Source organism: Hemicordylus capensis, chromosome 5, assembly GCF_027244095.1.
Source record: "Hemicordylus capensis ecotype Gifberg chromosome 5, rHemCap1.1.pri, whole genome shotgun sequence".
NCBI classification, from domain to species: domain Eukaryota; kingdom Metazoa; phylum Chordata; class Lepidosauria; order Squamata; family Cordylidae; genus Hemicordylus; species Hemicordylus capensis.
The window spans coordinates 185084938-185101202 of NC_069661.1; the positions used below are offsets into that span (position 1 = coordinate 185084938).

The following is a 16265-nucleotide window of genomic DNA, read 5'->3' on the forward strand; positions in this document are numbered from 1 at the left end:
ATGGAGAAAATTAGATTGTTAAAAAGTGGGGTTTACATTTTATTTATGTAGTTAGGAGAATAATTAAAGACTTAGAAGTTGAGGAGCTAGGCAAATACTTTTGTCCTTTCCTCACTGAAACTGAACATAAAAATTAAAAAATGGAAAGTTCACAACAGAGGGTCATACCACAACAATCATCATTTAGATAACAATATGTGTTACAGCACCATAGAATTATTAATGCAGCTAACTAGGATCAGTTCTTATCATTGCCCTCCTTGCTAGCAAAATCAGAAGAGTTAAATCCAACTCATAGCAATCAATGGCTACCATCCCAAGCATGCTGCATGTGTGTAGCCAAAAGATCCACATGTGCAGCAGCTCTATTCTCACTTCAGCAGCAGGGCACCCCAGTGCTTGGGGTGGAGGCAGCAGTTTTTGCAGATGTCCCCTTTCACTGGAAACACTCAGTGCAATCAGCACTCTCATCCCTGCAATCCTTGCAGTTTTTCCTCAAACACCTTTCCCCCGCTAAAAGGCAACCATATATCAAATTTAAGTGATGGACTGAAACAGGGCAATAGTTTTCTTGGAGTTATTTTTGGCCAACTCTTCCATATGAACATGCTCTAAATAAGCCAGAAAAGTATATTTTGACAACTAAACAAGGGCTCAAATCATAACATGTGATACTCCTGCAGTAGCCCATTGCCTTTCCATGGCATTAGAGAGAAACATTCAGCATAAGCAATGTGCACTCTCCTTCCTTGCTTTTGATCAAAAAAGCAACTTCATTAAAAACAAAGCCTTTTTAATGTGATGGAGTACCCAATTCAGTTTCACTGGCAGGCAGACATATTTTTCAATATAATCTAAGTAATGTATATGTAAATATATATATATTTTAATGGTCATCAGCACTGTTATCTGCAGCACTTACCATTTAACCTCTTTAAATGATGGAGCTTCTGTATTAAAAACATCACCACAGCTCCTGTGTGTTTCCGGCCCTGTAGACAATTTCCAGTGCACTGTGCCAACTTTCCACTTTATCGTTCCATGTTACTTCTGCTAATGTTATGTCAAAAGCTTTATGAGCTATCTAACTACCACTAGATGGCCATAATTTGATCTTACACTATGTCGGTCTTAGCCACTCAGGAATAAGATCTGACCCTCTCTTCCTTAAGCCATTAGGACTTTCCTCACTCAAGCCAGCATAGCAAGCATTTTTCATGTGGGTACTTCCCAAAGATTTCCCAATACGCATATACCAAACGAAGATGCTTTACAAATTTTTGAGACAAACATTCTTAAGTTTAGTTCCGCCTCTTGTCCCCATAGTAAACATTTTAATATTCTACCTCTGGTGATGAGGACAAGAAAGGCTTGATGTAGATGTTGGAGTCATGTACTTTCAGGTCGTGGTCTCCTAGTCCTCTCGTAACCCCAATAGTTGCCATAACCCGAGCCTGGAAGGAATGAAATATACTAGTTATGGGGTTGTCCTTAGAGAAAAGGATCTGTGTAAAAGCTGTTAACAGCAATTATATATCAATAAGTTGTGCTATGAGAAAACCAGCACAGCTACCAAGACCAATGGAAGAGGTTAAGTATTTAATATGCCATTCCTTCATGCACACAGAAGGTCAAAAACAAATTATTTCACAATAATGTGCTAATTATTAGGACTCCTGCACAGTCCTAATTCTGTGCAGGAGGCGGAACAAAGCCAAAGTTTAGCCTGCGATAATCTCTTCTCTTTCCTCATCATAGTCACCTTAAGGTTCAAATGCTGGCCAAGATCCAAAGAACTAATTCAGCTGCACCCAGGAGTTGGGGAATGTTTAATGGGAAATGTTATTTTTCTCCTTGGAAGAACAGTCCCTGATGCCATGCCACAAACTGCCTTGGAAACATCCCTACGTTTCCAGATGTATGTCTCATAGCATGGGAAGCTGCTGAGAAACAATTTCAAGGCTGTCTTGCACATGTAGATCTTGGGTGGTTCTCTAGATCGAGGTCACCGAGTGTTATTTAAAAACTTTCTCACAATACACTATGACAGGTTATTCACTAACCTGAATTTCTCATGTACTACAGGTCCCCATAGGCAGGCTTCTAACAGGAAGTGTGGGGAAGAGAAACATCACAGTTTGAGATTTAATTTACAGAGTCTGTAATTCACAGGCTCCTTCAGCTTGGAATTCTTGCACTTTATTCAGGTTACTGCATAAGCCTATTTGAGGAAAGCAACTAGGGGGACTAGACACAACTTCTCCAGCATGGATGTCAGACAATCCCATATAGTATGTGGGAAGCAGTAATTTACTCGGTGTAAATTACTGTAGATAGCATGTTTTTCATCTGTTTAGTCATTGTGGGTCATTCCTTGTCTCACAAGTGAGGTCATGTAGGCTTTGACCCATCACATGATTCTGTTGCTTATATGTGAACTTATATGGCAAATTGTTGGTACAGAAATTTAACATACTGATGTAAGTTACTGCAGTTATAACATGCATAAAATACACAGATAAGTTTAGCCCCAGGGTCCTCCCTCTTATTATTTAAAAAAAATGGTTAAAACAAGTTTCTCTGAAAGGAAATGACAGTTCTCTCTTACAAAAATCAGCAAGGGTCAAGGGTCCTTCACCAACCCGCAAGGAGCCTCTGCACAGGGGCAGCTCCCCCATGAGGCAAATGGAGGCCACTGCCTCAGGTGCACCTTTGGAGGCTCCTTTTGTGGAAAGCACCTCCTCTGCCCTCACATCCCCTGCCTCAGTTGTCGCCTCCCAAGTAGTGTTCCCTCTAAGGCGTGCACATGTGCACATGCACACAACGTTTTTTATACCCACTCATTAATTTTTGATCCCACCCAGGCTGAATCAGGAAGGCCCCACTCTGAATGCACGTGCACAGACACTGCCTCGATACTGCTACCTAGAACCAAACTCATTCTGCACACAGAAGAGAAAAGTTAGAGTTAACACTGCTTCTAAGCCCAGGAATCGCTCTCTGCAGAGTATGTCGCTACTGCTGCATATCTGGTGAGAGTCTTGCTATTAAGCTAACATAGCCAGCAGCATTCTCTGAGCTTCGCTTCCACTGGGTTTTTCTCCCTACAAGCATGGTAAGGAAAGTCAGTAAAAGCAAAGGAGAGAACTTTTGGTGCGGCTAGTTCTGCAAAGAGCCCAAGCAGCTGCCTTGGTCTTCCTCCTGCTGAGCGTGCCATTTGCATGGCACACCCAGTGGGGAGAAGCCCAGAGCAGCTGCGTGTGCTCTCTGGTTATTAAGCCAGCAGCAGCTCTCTCCTCACCATGCCTGGAGAGGAGGGGAGGCAATTCAGTGAAAGTGAAGACGAAGAATATGTATATACGGCTTTTCAACAAAAATTCCCAAAGCAGTTTACATAGATATAAATAAATTTATTAAGCTGTTTATTTATTGTTTGTTTGTTTGTTTATTTAGTACATTTATATACCGCCCCATACAAAAAGTCCCTGGGGAGTTCACAATATAACTGAATATAAAATGGTGAGGGTTGGAGAATGCTGTTGCTGCTTTGATAGCGAGGAAGTATGGAGAAGCCGAGGCAGTCTCCTGTAAGGAGGCAGAGGTGGGGCGGGGCTAGGGTTACATTGGCCCTACATTGGCTCAGGGTGGGCAGGACCATTGTGTGTAGGGGAAGTAGCTTCTTGTTGTTGTTGTTGGGCTCGGGCGCGAATGAGCATCAAGCCAGCCATGCCTCAGCATCCCCACTCATGGTATTTCCAAGATCACTCTGCTGGAGAATGGAGTTCTTGGGACTGCTTCTGAAGCAGGTAGTTTATTTACTGATGCTAAACATTCTCAATAGTGGTGCTGAAATACACTGAAATTAAACACACTAGGTCCACAAAAACAAAGAAAGTAAAGTTTAAAAGACTCAGGTGTGCAAATAATTTGAAAACAAAAAGCCATCAAAACAGACAGATAAGGCACAGCAGGTTTGAGTCCTGCATAACTAGATTAATTCTGAAGATAAGCTATTTGATAAAATTCAAAGCAGCAGTCAAACTGTTAGGGAAGAGCTATTTAGAAACACAGTGAGCATACCAATGCCAGCAGTCTAGGACCTTGGTTTTCTTATATTGATCCTAGGGCTGTATCCCAGGCTTGCTGGGATCCATGCTAATAATCTTGCTGTTCTTAATTATGCATTTGGTAACATGTTGCTACTTGAAGTTATTTCTCAGCCCTTCCCTCACTGCCAAAAGGGGGTTTTATTCCTAAGAATGATTTGAACAGTAGTGCAACTCGAAAAAATCATCACAAGGAATACATCTGCCTACAAAAGGTGTTTTTATCTAACCCCTAGCCAGATCAACATCTGAATTCAATCTTGCTTCATCGTAATACACTCAAGACTGAACCCAAACTAAATCAACATCTCTTTTGTCTTTTTCCAGCTTACTGGCACACACTTAACTTTGCAATCAAATGGCAGTGAGCTGTCTACAAATCAAACAAATAATTTCTTTTCAAAGTGTGTGTGTACACACCAAAGACAGACAGACAGACAGACACCACAATACAAATAAACTTCCATTAAGTATTCAGCACTAAATGTTATTAGACATTTTTTTCAAAGATTGCACTTCCCCCTCACCTTTACAGACAGTGGGAATAGATTTACGAGAGACAATATTCTTTCAAGCTGTCAGAATGATAAAATGAAAAGATAGGGAGAGCTGGAAACATGGGACTACTAGGGGCGAAACTGAGTGGTAAACAGTATAACACGCTATATTCCTTTGAAATGAAAACACGTATTTGAATACAAAACATATATTGCCTACCTTCTTGCCTTCTCCATATATAAGGGGAAATTTCAAGTCATCCTCTTCAATAGCTTTGTATGCCCTGTGGGAGGATAAACAGCATTTTATATAGCTTGCACTCAATTAGTGACCCAGTGCCCTGACCCCAGTGGCCTTTTTTTAAAAAGTATGTCTATGTTCCATCTTTACAATATGTTGCTGACTTTATTACTGTTTCGTACTTTCCCATAGAAGTGTGCTGTTGGACAAAAATAAAAGACTGATGCAAATAAGTCAATTTTCTCAATAAGGCCTGCCTTTTGTTTGTGGATTTTTATCCTGCCTTTCTGTTCACAAGAGTGCTCAAGGTGGCTAAAAGAGTGCTCCATGGTGTCCCTTGGAGACTGCTCTTCTTCAAAATCCGAACTTTTGTATGGTGTGCCTCAGGGCTCCATATTGTCTCCGATGTTGTTTAACATCTACATGAAAGCACTGGGAGAGAACATCAGGAGATTTGGTGCAGAATGCTATCAGTATACTGATGACATGCAAATCTATTTCTCCATGTCAGCATCATCAGGAGAAGGCACAACCTCCCTAAATGCCTGCCTGGAGTTGTTGATGGGCTAGATGAGGGATAACAAACTGAGATTGAATCCAGATAAGACAGAGGTACTCATTGTGCAGGGTCGAAACTCAAGAGACAATTTTGATCTGCCGGTTCTGGATGAGGTCACACTTCCCCAGAAGGAACAGGTATGCAGTCTAGGGGTGGTTCTAGATCCAAGCCTCTCCCTGGTGTCCCAGGTTGAGGCATTGGCCAGAAATGCCTTCTATCAGCTTCGGCTGATACGCCAGCTGCGTCCATTTCTTGAGATGAACGACCTCAGAACAGTGGTACATCTGCTGGTAACATCCAGACTAGATTACTGCAATGTGTTCTATGTTGGGCTGCCCTTGTATGTGGTCTGGAAACTACAGTTGGTCCAGAATGCAGCAGCCAGGTTGGTCTCTGGGTCATCTTGGAGAGACCACATTACTCCCATATGGAAGGAGCTACACTGGCTGCCGATATGTTTCTGGACAAAATGCAAGATGTTGGTTATAACCTATAAGGCCCTAAACAGCTTGGGCCCTGGGTATTTAAGAGAACGTCTTCTTCGTCATTAACTCCACTGCCCATTGAGATCATCAGGAGAGGTCCGTCTGTAGTTGCCACCGGCTCGTCTGGTGGCTACGCAGGGATGGGCCTTCTCCATGGCTGCCCCAAGGCTTTGGAATGTGCTCCCTAGTGAAATAAGAGCCTCCCCATCTCTGACAGCTTAAGTCTTTAAAGACACATCTGTTCACCCAGGCTTTTAATTAATATTGTTTTAATGGTTTTAATGCTGTTTTAAAATATTGTTTAAAAAATTTTAAATTGTTGTAATGTGTTAAACTTTTTATTTTTGTTTTAACTAATGTTTTACTTTTTCTGTTTTTATTTTGTTCTAAACCACCCAAAAACGTGGGTCTGGGGCGGTATAAAAATATGTTAAATAAATAAATAAATAAATAAATAAATAAATAATAAAAACCATAAGCACAATAAAACCAATCACCACAATTTTTAACAAAACACACAAGCAAATAGGAATATAATCAACCCCAGGTGAAGCCAGAAGACAATTCAAATACTACTGGTAGACAGTTCAAAGGCTTACCTAAATAGAAAACAAATTTACTTGCTAGCAAACAGCAGGGAGAGGGAGTCAGAGAGAACTTCTAAAGCAGGGAGCTCCCCAGCCTAGGTTAGAAACAAGCGCCTTCTCATGCATCCCTGCCTTCAGAAGGCAACACGAGGGCCTCAGATGGCCTCAGAGACTAGGCATTTTCACCCCGCCTTTTAAAATAAAGGAATAGAAAGGTAATCTGGGCTTGCACACGATTTTTCAAATGCCCATAGAAGCTGTGTGCGCTCCCAATCTGGAATGGGACCATGGGGGAAGTAAAGTTTAACCATCTGACCCCCACAGTCCTAAACTGGACACCCCCCCACCCCTACAGCTGTCATTTGTGCAGGAGGAAAGCAGCACTGGTGCCAATGGGTGTAGCTGCAGGGGGTGGGAGGGAATCCAGACCAGGATCCTGGGGAGTAGAGTGCTAAAGACCCTGCCATCTACTATGGTCTGGATCTGGATCAAGGCCCCACCCAACGGCTGTTTACATTTAGGAAATCAAGCACACAGTCCCCAGTCACACAAAACTAGATGCATCAGCTAGTTTGGCCCCCTGGAACAATATCCTGATTACCAAAACTATATTGCTGTGTGGTGGGTGCTGTGGCCTACAATTCCATACAAGGAAACAACAGAATCACATTATTAATGGGTAACTGTGAAAAGTAGCAGAGCCTGCAAATAAGAACAGTATGGACCAACTCTACAAAACAAACAGCTTATTCTCCTAATCTTCATTAAAGAAAATTTCAAACCATGAGAAACAGTAAGCAGGTTATTTTGAGCCCACTTGACCTTGGCTACGACATTCAGGCTCCGGAATGATTTCCCAGTGAGTGTCTGCTCTTTGACATGTGTGCCTGCTTTTAAAAAATAACTAAAGACCTTTTTATTTATTCAGGCTTTTACCCCTTAGGATAAAAGTGACCCTTAGGGGTAGCCAGGCCTCTCAGCTCTCCTGCTTCTGTTGTCTTGTTTATGGTTGTGTTTTTTAGTGTTTTATGGTTTTTACCGTTTAACTGATGTTAAGGTTTGTAATGATTTTTAAGGAATGTTGTTGTATTTTAACTTTTGTAAGCAGCCTTGGGATGCTTTATGAGAGGTGGTATAAAAATTGAAAAACAAAATAAATTCAGACTTGCCAGAAATTCTCCGGGCCAGGTTTCCCTACCACTTCCTAAGGGCTACTGCAAGATTACTAAATCCCAACCAGAAAAGAAATTCCCCGTAGGAGTTAGCATGCAGTTCAGTCATGTGCAGATTGGACCCTGGTGATCGTGCCCACAGGCACTGAGAAGCTGCAACTGGCCACAGGCTCATGAAACTGAAAGCCGGGAATTTTAGGACCGACAACAAAAGGAAGTACTTTTTCACACAGTACGTAATTCATCTATGGAATTCTCTGCCAATGGGAAGTGGTGATGGCCACTAGCTTGGGTGGCTTTAAGAGGGGCTTAGACAAATTCACGGAGGACTATCAATGGCTACTAGTCTGGTGGCTATAGGCCACCTCCAGCCTCAGAAGCAAGATGCCTCCAAATACCAGTTGCAGGGGAGCAAGAGAGAGGGTGTGCCCTCACCTCTTGCCTGTGGGCTTTCTCAGAGGCATCTGGTGAGCCACTAGGTGAAACAGGATGCTGGACTAGATGGGCCTTGGGCCTGATCCAGCAGGGCTGTTCTTATGATCATACATATCCACCATCTCTATATACAGTGATAATCTATTGTGCATTCATACCTACACAGAATGGGTTTCCACATAAGCAGTGAGCTTAGTGTTTGAGGCAAACCTGAGAGATAAACAGCTATTAATCCTTTGCATTTATAGCACAGCACCCCCCACTGTTTCTTTGAACACCGATTAGTTAGTCAGGGATTCTGCTTGCAACAAAGAAAATGGGACGCGAAGGGGACAACCGGTGCCGATTAAAACTATGCGGACCATTAAGCTCCAGATCACACTAGGTGCTGGAAAATGAGATTTCCCTCTAGCTCTTTTAGAGAACTATGAAATATTAGGCTTAGGGATTCTGGTTTTTCAGCTCAGCTAATAAGTCAGCTTCTAGGATGTTAGCACAAGTGGATCCATCAAAGGGGAGGATTTTTTTTAGAGGATTTTAATTTTTTTCTTAAGAGAAGAGGTTAAGGCTCAGAAAGAGAGAGAGGTTAAAAAAAAGAAGTGGAGGCACTGTTTGATCTACTTTCCTTGTCTCTCCCTGCCGCCTTTATTTTACACAGCTACAATCTTCTAGGCTACTTTAACTTGGCTTTCAGCAATAAAGCTGTGTTTATATTGTCCATGTCATTTATCGGAAAAAGCATGGAGTATATAAAAATATACTCTGCCACTGCTGTCATTCCATAAATGTAGACACATATGGAAGAGGAAGAGCTTTTTAAAACATGCCAGCATGACACCTCTTGAGATATCCATTTAATTCAACAGCAAACAACAGTAAAATCACAGCTAAGTGGCAGATCTCCAGTCTTCTCCTTTTTCCTAACCACTTCCTCAGAGAGAAATCAATGGCTGCCAGAGCATGATAGAGGCTGTAGTAAACATGAGGCTGAAATACTGCTTATGGCTTTGAGCCCTTTCCATTCTGTCAGTATAGCATCATGCAAGGGCTCTCTATCTTATAGAGAGAGGAGAGCTAGTCTTGTGGTAGCAAGCATGACTTGTCCACTTAGCTAAGCAGGGTCCACCCTGGTTGCATATGAAAGGGAGACCTGATGTGTGAGCACTGTAAGATATTCCCCTCGGATGGAGCCGCTCTGGGAAGAGCAGAAGGTTTCAAGTTCCCTCCCTGGCTTCTCCAAGATAGGACAAGATTTTTATAGGACAAGATTTTTTTATTGAACCAACAAACTACCAAAGCATAGGGCTGAGAGAGATTCCTGCCTGCAAGCTTGGAGAAGCCGCTGCCAGTCTGTGAAGACAATACTGAGCTAGATAGACCAATGGTCTGACTCAGTATACAGCAGCTTCCTATGTTCCTATGCAACAATAGCTTTGTAGAACAAATACGGATCACACATGCTAAATGCTGTACTTTCTCAAGTGGCTGTTTTTCCCTCTCCCCAAACCTGCACAACATTTGTGAAGGGCTATTGTACTTTATAAGAGCACTGCTTAAGGATTGTGCAGATGTGCATTCCCCCTGATGAAGAGCACATAACTTGTTGGGGATTTTATAAAAAACCCAGAAGGACTCGATGTCTGGATAAAACAAACCAGTCAATAACACCTGTCTGACTGTGTAAACAAGAAAGAAGAAGAAGAAGAAGAAGAAGAAGAAGAAGAAGAAGAAGAAGAAGAAGAAGAAGAAGAAGAAGAAAATAAAATTCTGGCATCCCAGGTCCTTGGGAAGGACTCGATGTCTGGATAAAACAAACCAGTCAATAACACCTGTCTGACTGTGTAAAATAATAATAATAATACAAATTGAAATTGAAAGGCTGTGGCAGAAAAAGACCAAAATAATCCCAGTGGTAATTGGCGCCCTGGGTGCAGTTCCAAAAGACCTTGAAGAGCACCTCAACACCATAGGGGCCACAGAAATCACCATCAGCCAATTACAAAAAGCAACTTTACTGGGAATAGCCTATATTCTGCGACGATATCTATAACAGCAGCAACAACATTGACAATAAAATTCAACCATCCCAGGTCCTTGGGAAGGACTCGATGTCTGAAAACCAGTCAATAACAAATAATAAATGTAATTTGGGAAAACTCTTGGAGCAAACTAAACATAGGGCAGATTGAAAGACCAGTCCCAAATGTAGGCTCATAGTAGCTTCAGAGATTCAACTTCCCTGAGAGAATTCACAACACACCATGGGCATCCGGGGCAGAGGCAAGAGGGGGCAGTTTACCCTCTCCCTTGACTTGAACCAGTCTCATTTAATTCAATGAGAAATGCCCACTTACGGATTTCCAGCCTTTGCAAATCAGACTGTCTTATCAGTCCTGCTAGGATTTGGACCAGTTCTGAAAAGCACTGCAAAGAGACAGGTTTCACAGTCCCCCGCCCCCCTTAGAACAAAACAATATCTGCCTTGCCGGATCAGACCAACACTCTAACTAGCCCAAACTCTGCTTCTAGCAGTACTCAGCTAGACACTTCTGAAGACTAATAAGCAGGCCATGACAGGAAGGAGTCATCTCCTATTACCAGTAGTACTTGGTAATAACAATACTCTTTTATTAACTTATCATGGCTAACAGCCACTGACAGTCCAAATACTCTATGAACGTGCCTTTAAAAAGGGTTAAAAAGGATCTAAACTGCTCACATCTCCATATCTCAAGTCTTGAAGTTTATGCTTGCACATCCAGAGGGGTGTGCTAATAAAATACCCATGAGTATGCTGTGTAAGTATACACATAGCAAGAGAGGAAACTATGGTGATAAGCTAGCCGATCGCAGCCTCTCTAGGCTGCGCGGCTCATTTGCCCTCAGCCCCACCTCAGGGAGCACGTGGCACTGGGAGCTAGCTCCCATTGGCCCGGCTCTGCTTCAGAGGCGGGGCTAATCTACATGAGGACTAATCTCAGTCCTCCTGCAGATCGCGCACCCTCCCTCCCTCCCTCTGGCATAGGCTGGGCTCTGCTGGTCGCCATTTGGGGCTGGGCAGGAATTTTTTGGGCGTACGCTTGATTGGCCTTAGCGTGTACCTTTTTTCGCCTGCCTCAATCTATGCCAGGTGTTAACAATGTCACTTAGCAGGATTAGATCAGTTAGACAGGTTATGAGATTACGGTCACACTCATCTGGGGGATGGTGGGCACAGTGCGGAGGTGAACGGCTAATGCGGTGTGGCACCTTAGGTAAGCTTGTTAGCTGTAAGGAGGAGGGGCTGATCCCTTGAGGCTTGACAGATCAGGGATTCTGCCTTGCTCCTACCTCTCTGCAAACGACACCCTTCCGTATGGCTAAACAGTGTTGGGTGGGTGGCGTTAATTGCAGAGACCTGACCTTAGGTCGGCAACGCAGGGCGCCTCCTTCTGGAAGGTGGGTTGCCTGGAGCCAAGGTGTCTGCGCCATGAGCTTTTAGGGCGGGGCGGCCACGCGGTGGGCCGTCCCATTCGGGTCCGCACTGTTGCTGTTGTGAATGCCAATCCCAGCTGCCGTGCCTTGCAGGCACTGTTTAAGAAACTTGTACCTCTAATAAAGTGGCCAATTCCTCCATAACGCATACTGTGTCCATGTCTCCTTGGGTCTGGGTGCAAGCAGACAGGAGACACAATTTTCCTGTCAACTCCCAAGCTAGGAGGAGTAATAAACTGAGACTTGCTTCTAAAACATCCTCTCACTTTAATGACTCTACAAGTGATCTATTCTACAAGTGATCTATTCTAAAAGTGTGCTCTTTCAATTCTAAATCCCCAAAATCGTTTAGCAGTTCTACTTCCCTCTGTCTGTAACTTTTCAGAATCCAAATGCTATTTTTGAAACTACAGATGAAAAGAAGCAAAGCAAGACACAACTGAATATCTTGCAGAATGTCAGAAACATACCCACAAAGAGAGAGCTAAATTCAATTGCAGCTGATGTTTGGCTAAGTGAAAGAACTCTACTACTTTTGTATAGAGCCGTTTGGAACGATGGTGAGGGCACGAGAGGTATATTTTATATGCAATAAAGTTACAGGTATGTCTTTAGAAGCATCTCTAGTACCTAAGGAAAAACTCAACAGAAGGAATGAGCTAAACATGATTGTATACTTTGCAAACAGTTTAAACATTAAAAGGCATGCTTAGAAGATAACACATGGACAGTCATTCAAGAATCATCTGGTTTTTATTTTTCTGGACAGACAAATCTGTAATATCCAGGAGCTGAGTCAGGCTGGCAGCGGCTCGTGTGCAGCCAGCGCCATGGCCCCCTGGCCTTATTCCCCACGTCTGATGTCAGATGCGCCTGGCAGATGCGGGGGCATGGTCTCCCTTCCAAATGGTCACGGACCCTGACTGGGTGCAGCCCGGGTTCTTTGAACCCGTTCGGCCAATGGTGGCTCCGCCCCTATTATTATTATTATTATTATTATTAACTACTACTACTATATTTATATCCCGCTCTTCCTCCAAGGAGCCCAGAGCAGTGTACTACATACTTGAGTTTCTCCTCACAACAACCCTGCGAAGTAGGTTAGGCTGAGAGAGAAGTGACTGGCCCAGAGTCACCCAGCTAGTATCATGGCTGAATGGGGATTTGAACTCGGGTCTCCCCGGTCCTAGTCCAGCACTCTAACCACTACACCATGCTGGCTCCCACCTCCCCCTACAACATACAAAGTATGCCAGTCAAAGTTTCTCCCATATAGCATTTTCCCCATCAGCACAACTGCTGATTCCTTCCCTTCCACATCATCCTAATGAGGAAGCTTTTTACCTTATTAGAATGTCACAGTAAGTTGGTTCTCTTAGTAAATTTTCTAGAAGTAACAGAGGTGGTTGTATATATTATTGGATTCTGGAGCATTTGGACCAGTGCTCTCAAGTTTATGAGATCAAGACTAAGATCAAAACAGAGGTCACCAGGTCACTGTTGTGGATTTATGGACTTGTTTGAAACAGACTATATTACTTTCCACACAATGGACTTCACTATTTCTCCATTGCAATACATTTAGCTTTATCAGTGCAATTTCCAGTTGTTATCTTTGAATGTTTGTTCTCTCTCAGGTTGAGAGCATTTTTTATTATAAAACTATACTAAACCAATTTGTTACATACTTTTCATTATATGGTTTGCACATAATATGGTGGGTATTTTATTGTTTTTTATTTGCTCCATTAGGGGACTCCCATTTCAGCTTTGTTGCTAAAAAGAGAGTAATATCTACCAAGCAAGCTAGAAGTGGTGGCCCAATGGCACAAGTCATTCAAGGGGTGGTACTTTTCAGAATGGCACAACCTGAAAAGCGAGCCACACAATCCCGAGCAAAGGGGGCATGCCACCCCACTCTTCATGTGTTATAGCATCTTTTGCGACCCAAGAAGTAGCCTTTAGAATTGATCCAGTCCAAGGAGATAAATCATTTAAAAAATCTGGGTTCAATTCCAGTTCATGTTCATCAGCATATTTTTTGGTAAACTCTCCAGTTCAGTTCTGAATAAGAAACCAACTTTTAAAAGTGGTTCAGTAACCAGTTCAGACACGTCCATATTATTCTGCATGAAAAATCTATCTAAACTAATTCAAACTCTTTTGCTTGCAATGTATAAAATGAATACAAAAGAAAAATAAAAATTTTAAAATATATATTTAATTTTTTAAACATTACAAACACAATTTTATTTTCCATTTTATTTATCTTATTTATTTGTTATTTCTCTATGTAAACTGCCCTGAGCCATTTTTGGAAGGGCGGTATAGAAAATGAATGAATGAATGAATGAATGAATGAAGCATACAACAGGATTTTTTTAAAAAGAAAACGAAAGTATCAGTTATACAATTGAAAGTTCTGTGCCTGATTATGGAACCACTTATTTGAACTAGTTACCACTCATATTTACGGGTTCAGTTCCAGCTGAAGTTCAAGGCAACCATGAGATTTTCTGTTTGGATTCAGTTCCACTACAGTGAAAAATCTCTCTGCATTAGTTTTTTAGTTTGGACTAAAGGTTTGGTTCAATTCCCTGATCCAAACACCCATCACACTTCAGTTATGTTCTGTTTTGAACTGCATTTCCTCCTACCAGGACATAGACTTCCTTCCTTAACCAATCCTCTGTTTGTTCAACCACACCCATGCCCAAATAAATTTGTTGCAGTTCATCAAATAAAGAAGACGACCTTTAGTGAGGATTCTGAAACAAGATCATGAATTTAGCTTCTACTAAAAGAAACTAGAAGACAATAGGCTGGTTCTCACAGGCAGCAGTAGGGTAGGACAAGCATCCTAACCCAGGTTCGGAAGCTGTGTGCATTGCTGTTTTGCAAATATGTGCAAGCAAAAAGCAAGGTAGGAAGCAGGAGAAGTAATTGCGTGGGAGACTCACACTGGGTAGAAGGGATCTGTTTAATAAGGTAGGAGAAAAAAACATCCTACCCAGCATGAGCCTCATACATTATCACTTCCCCTACCTCCTACCTTGCTTTTTACTTTCACACAATCACAAAATGGAGCAGCCAAAGCTTCCAAAGTAATGATCGTGTGAACTAGTATAACGTTAACAAGTTGTCTAGATGACTGGGCACAATTTTTTCATTAAAAATAATGGATCCAGTAATGAAAGGTGGCAGATTGCAACAATAGCCACCAAGAGGAAAATCTGGAACTTCAGACAAAAATACTTCCACTATTTTAATTGAGCTTAAGCTAAGCAGGGAGGCAGTGCAAGGTTACTCAGCTGGCTTTACAGCCAAATGTAAATTTGAACCTGATTTTCCAAGCCCACTGCACCACACTGGCCTATAGAATGTCAAACAGTTAAATAAATACAGGCTAGAAGCATTCTGGCACCAATTAAAATTGCTTATTCCAGGGCCCAACATGTGCATGTGTTAGCTGCAGAAAATAAAAATATCCATCCATTTGTACACTAAAAGCTTCCTTAAGTAGAAAAAGAAAATTAATCTCTAATGATAAGCCAATACAAACATGCCCAAATTGAAGTGTAAATCTTAAATCACGGTTCTTTCATTTGCAGTAAAGGGCTATTCTTGTTTTGTTTCAGCTCCTACTGCCCCCAGGACTCTGGCTCTGTTCCTCTGGCATGTGTGCACTTAGGGAGAAAAGAACCATTTGTCACTGCCAAGAGATGTGCTGCACGCAGCAGGTCAGAGCTCCTCCCCTGCTGTTCCTGCAGCTAAGGCTGCAAATCTTGGAAAGATGCAGAACATGCATGTTGTGAGTAGCTATTTATCATCAGAGAACTGTGCTCCAGACAAAAGCCACAGAGCTCTACCTTGCTGGATCCCATGGGAATGGGGGCCAAAAAGGACTCATTCAATGGATTGTGGTTAAAACTGACTCACCCTCTATGTTCTGTCTTTGTCAGCAGATGCAGAGTATTGCTGCAGCTGCACAAACGATATCTTCATTTACTCCCCCCCACCCAAGGAGTGCTAAGGATCGCTATAATAATTAGGAACTATGTTCCTTGAAGGATGCTCATATCAGGGATAATCGGCTTGGGTTCTGAGTACTTAAGAGAGCACCACCTTTGTCGTCATCATCATCATCATCATCATCATCATCATCATTATTACAGTTATACCCCGCTCTTCCTCCGAGGAGCCCAGAGCGGTGTACTACATACTTAAGTTTCTTTTTCACAACAACCCTGTGAAGTAGGCTAGGCTGAGAGAGAAGTCATGAACCTTGTAGCCTATTAAGATAATCTGGAGAGGCCTGGTTAAGGTTGCCGCCAGCTAATTTGGTGGTGACTCAGGACCGGGCCTTCTCTGTGGCTGCCCCGGGACTTTGGAATATGCTTCCTGTTGAAATAAGAGCATCTCCCTTCTCTGTTTGCTTTTAAGAAGACCCTCAAGACACATCAAACAAGCGTTTGATTTGGTTTTATCTTATGAGATGGTTTTTAACTTTTTATTCTGTAAAATTTTAATAGTGTTTACTGTTTTATATTTGTTTTAAATTCTGTACACTGCCTAGAAATGCATATATCAAGTGGTCTAAAATATGACAGATAAATAAAAAGATAATGACAATTAAAATACTAGTTAGTTTAAAAGATGCTGCCTTATTTTTATTTTTGTTTTAAATCTTCTTAATCACAGAATTAAGG

At 42.1% G+C, this 16265-nt stretch overlaps 1 protein-coding gene across 9 annotated transcripts in view; it reads right to left on the reverse strand.

Annotated features, from left to right (window-relative positions):
• Nucleotides 1-16265, reverse strand: part of PPM1H (protein phosphatase, Mg2+/Mn2+ dependent 1H) — a 216703-nt gene that overhangs the window by 19407 nt on the left and 181031 nt on the right. For all 9 annotated transcript variants that reach the window (XR_008308503.1, XM_053255505.1, XM_053255512.1 and 6 more), the window contains 2 exons: nucleotides 4824-4887; nucleotides 1347-1454 (listed from right to left, as the gene is read on the reverse strand). Coding sequence is in view for 8 of the 9 variants with exons in the window: in XM_053255505.1 (XP_053111480.1) it covers nucleotides 1347-1454; nucleotides 4824-4887 (172 nt within the window). In the remaining variant the exon portion in view is untranslated. The remainder of the gene's footprint in view (nucleotides 1-1346; nucleotides 1455-4823; nucleotides 4888-16265) is intronic.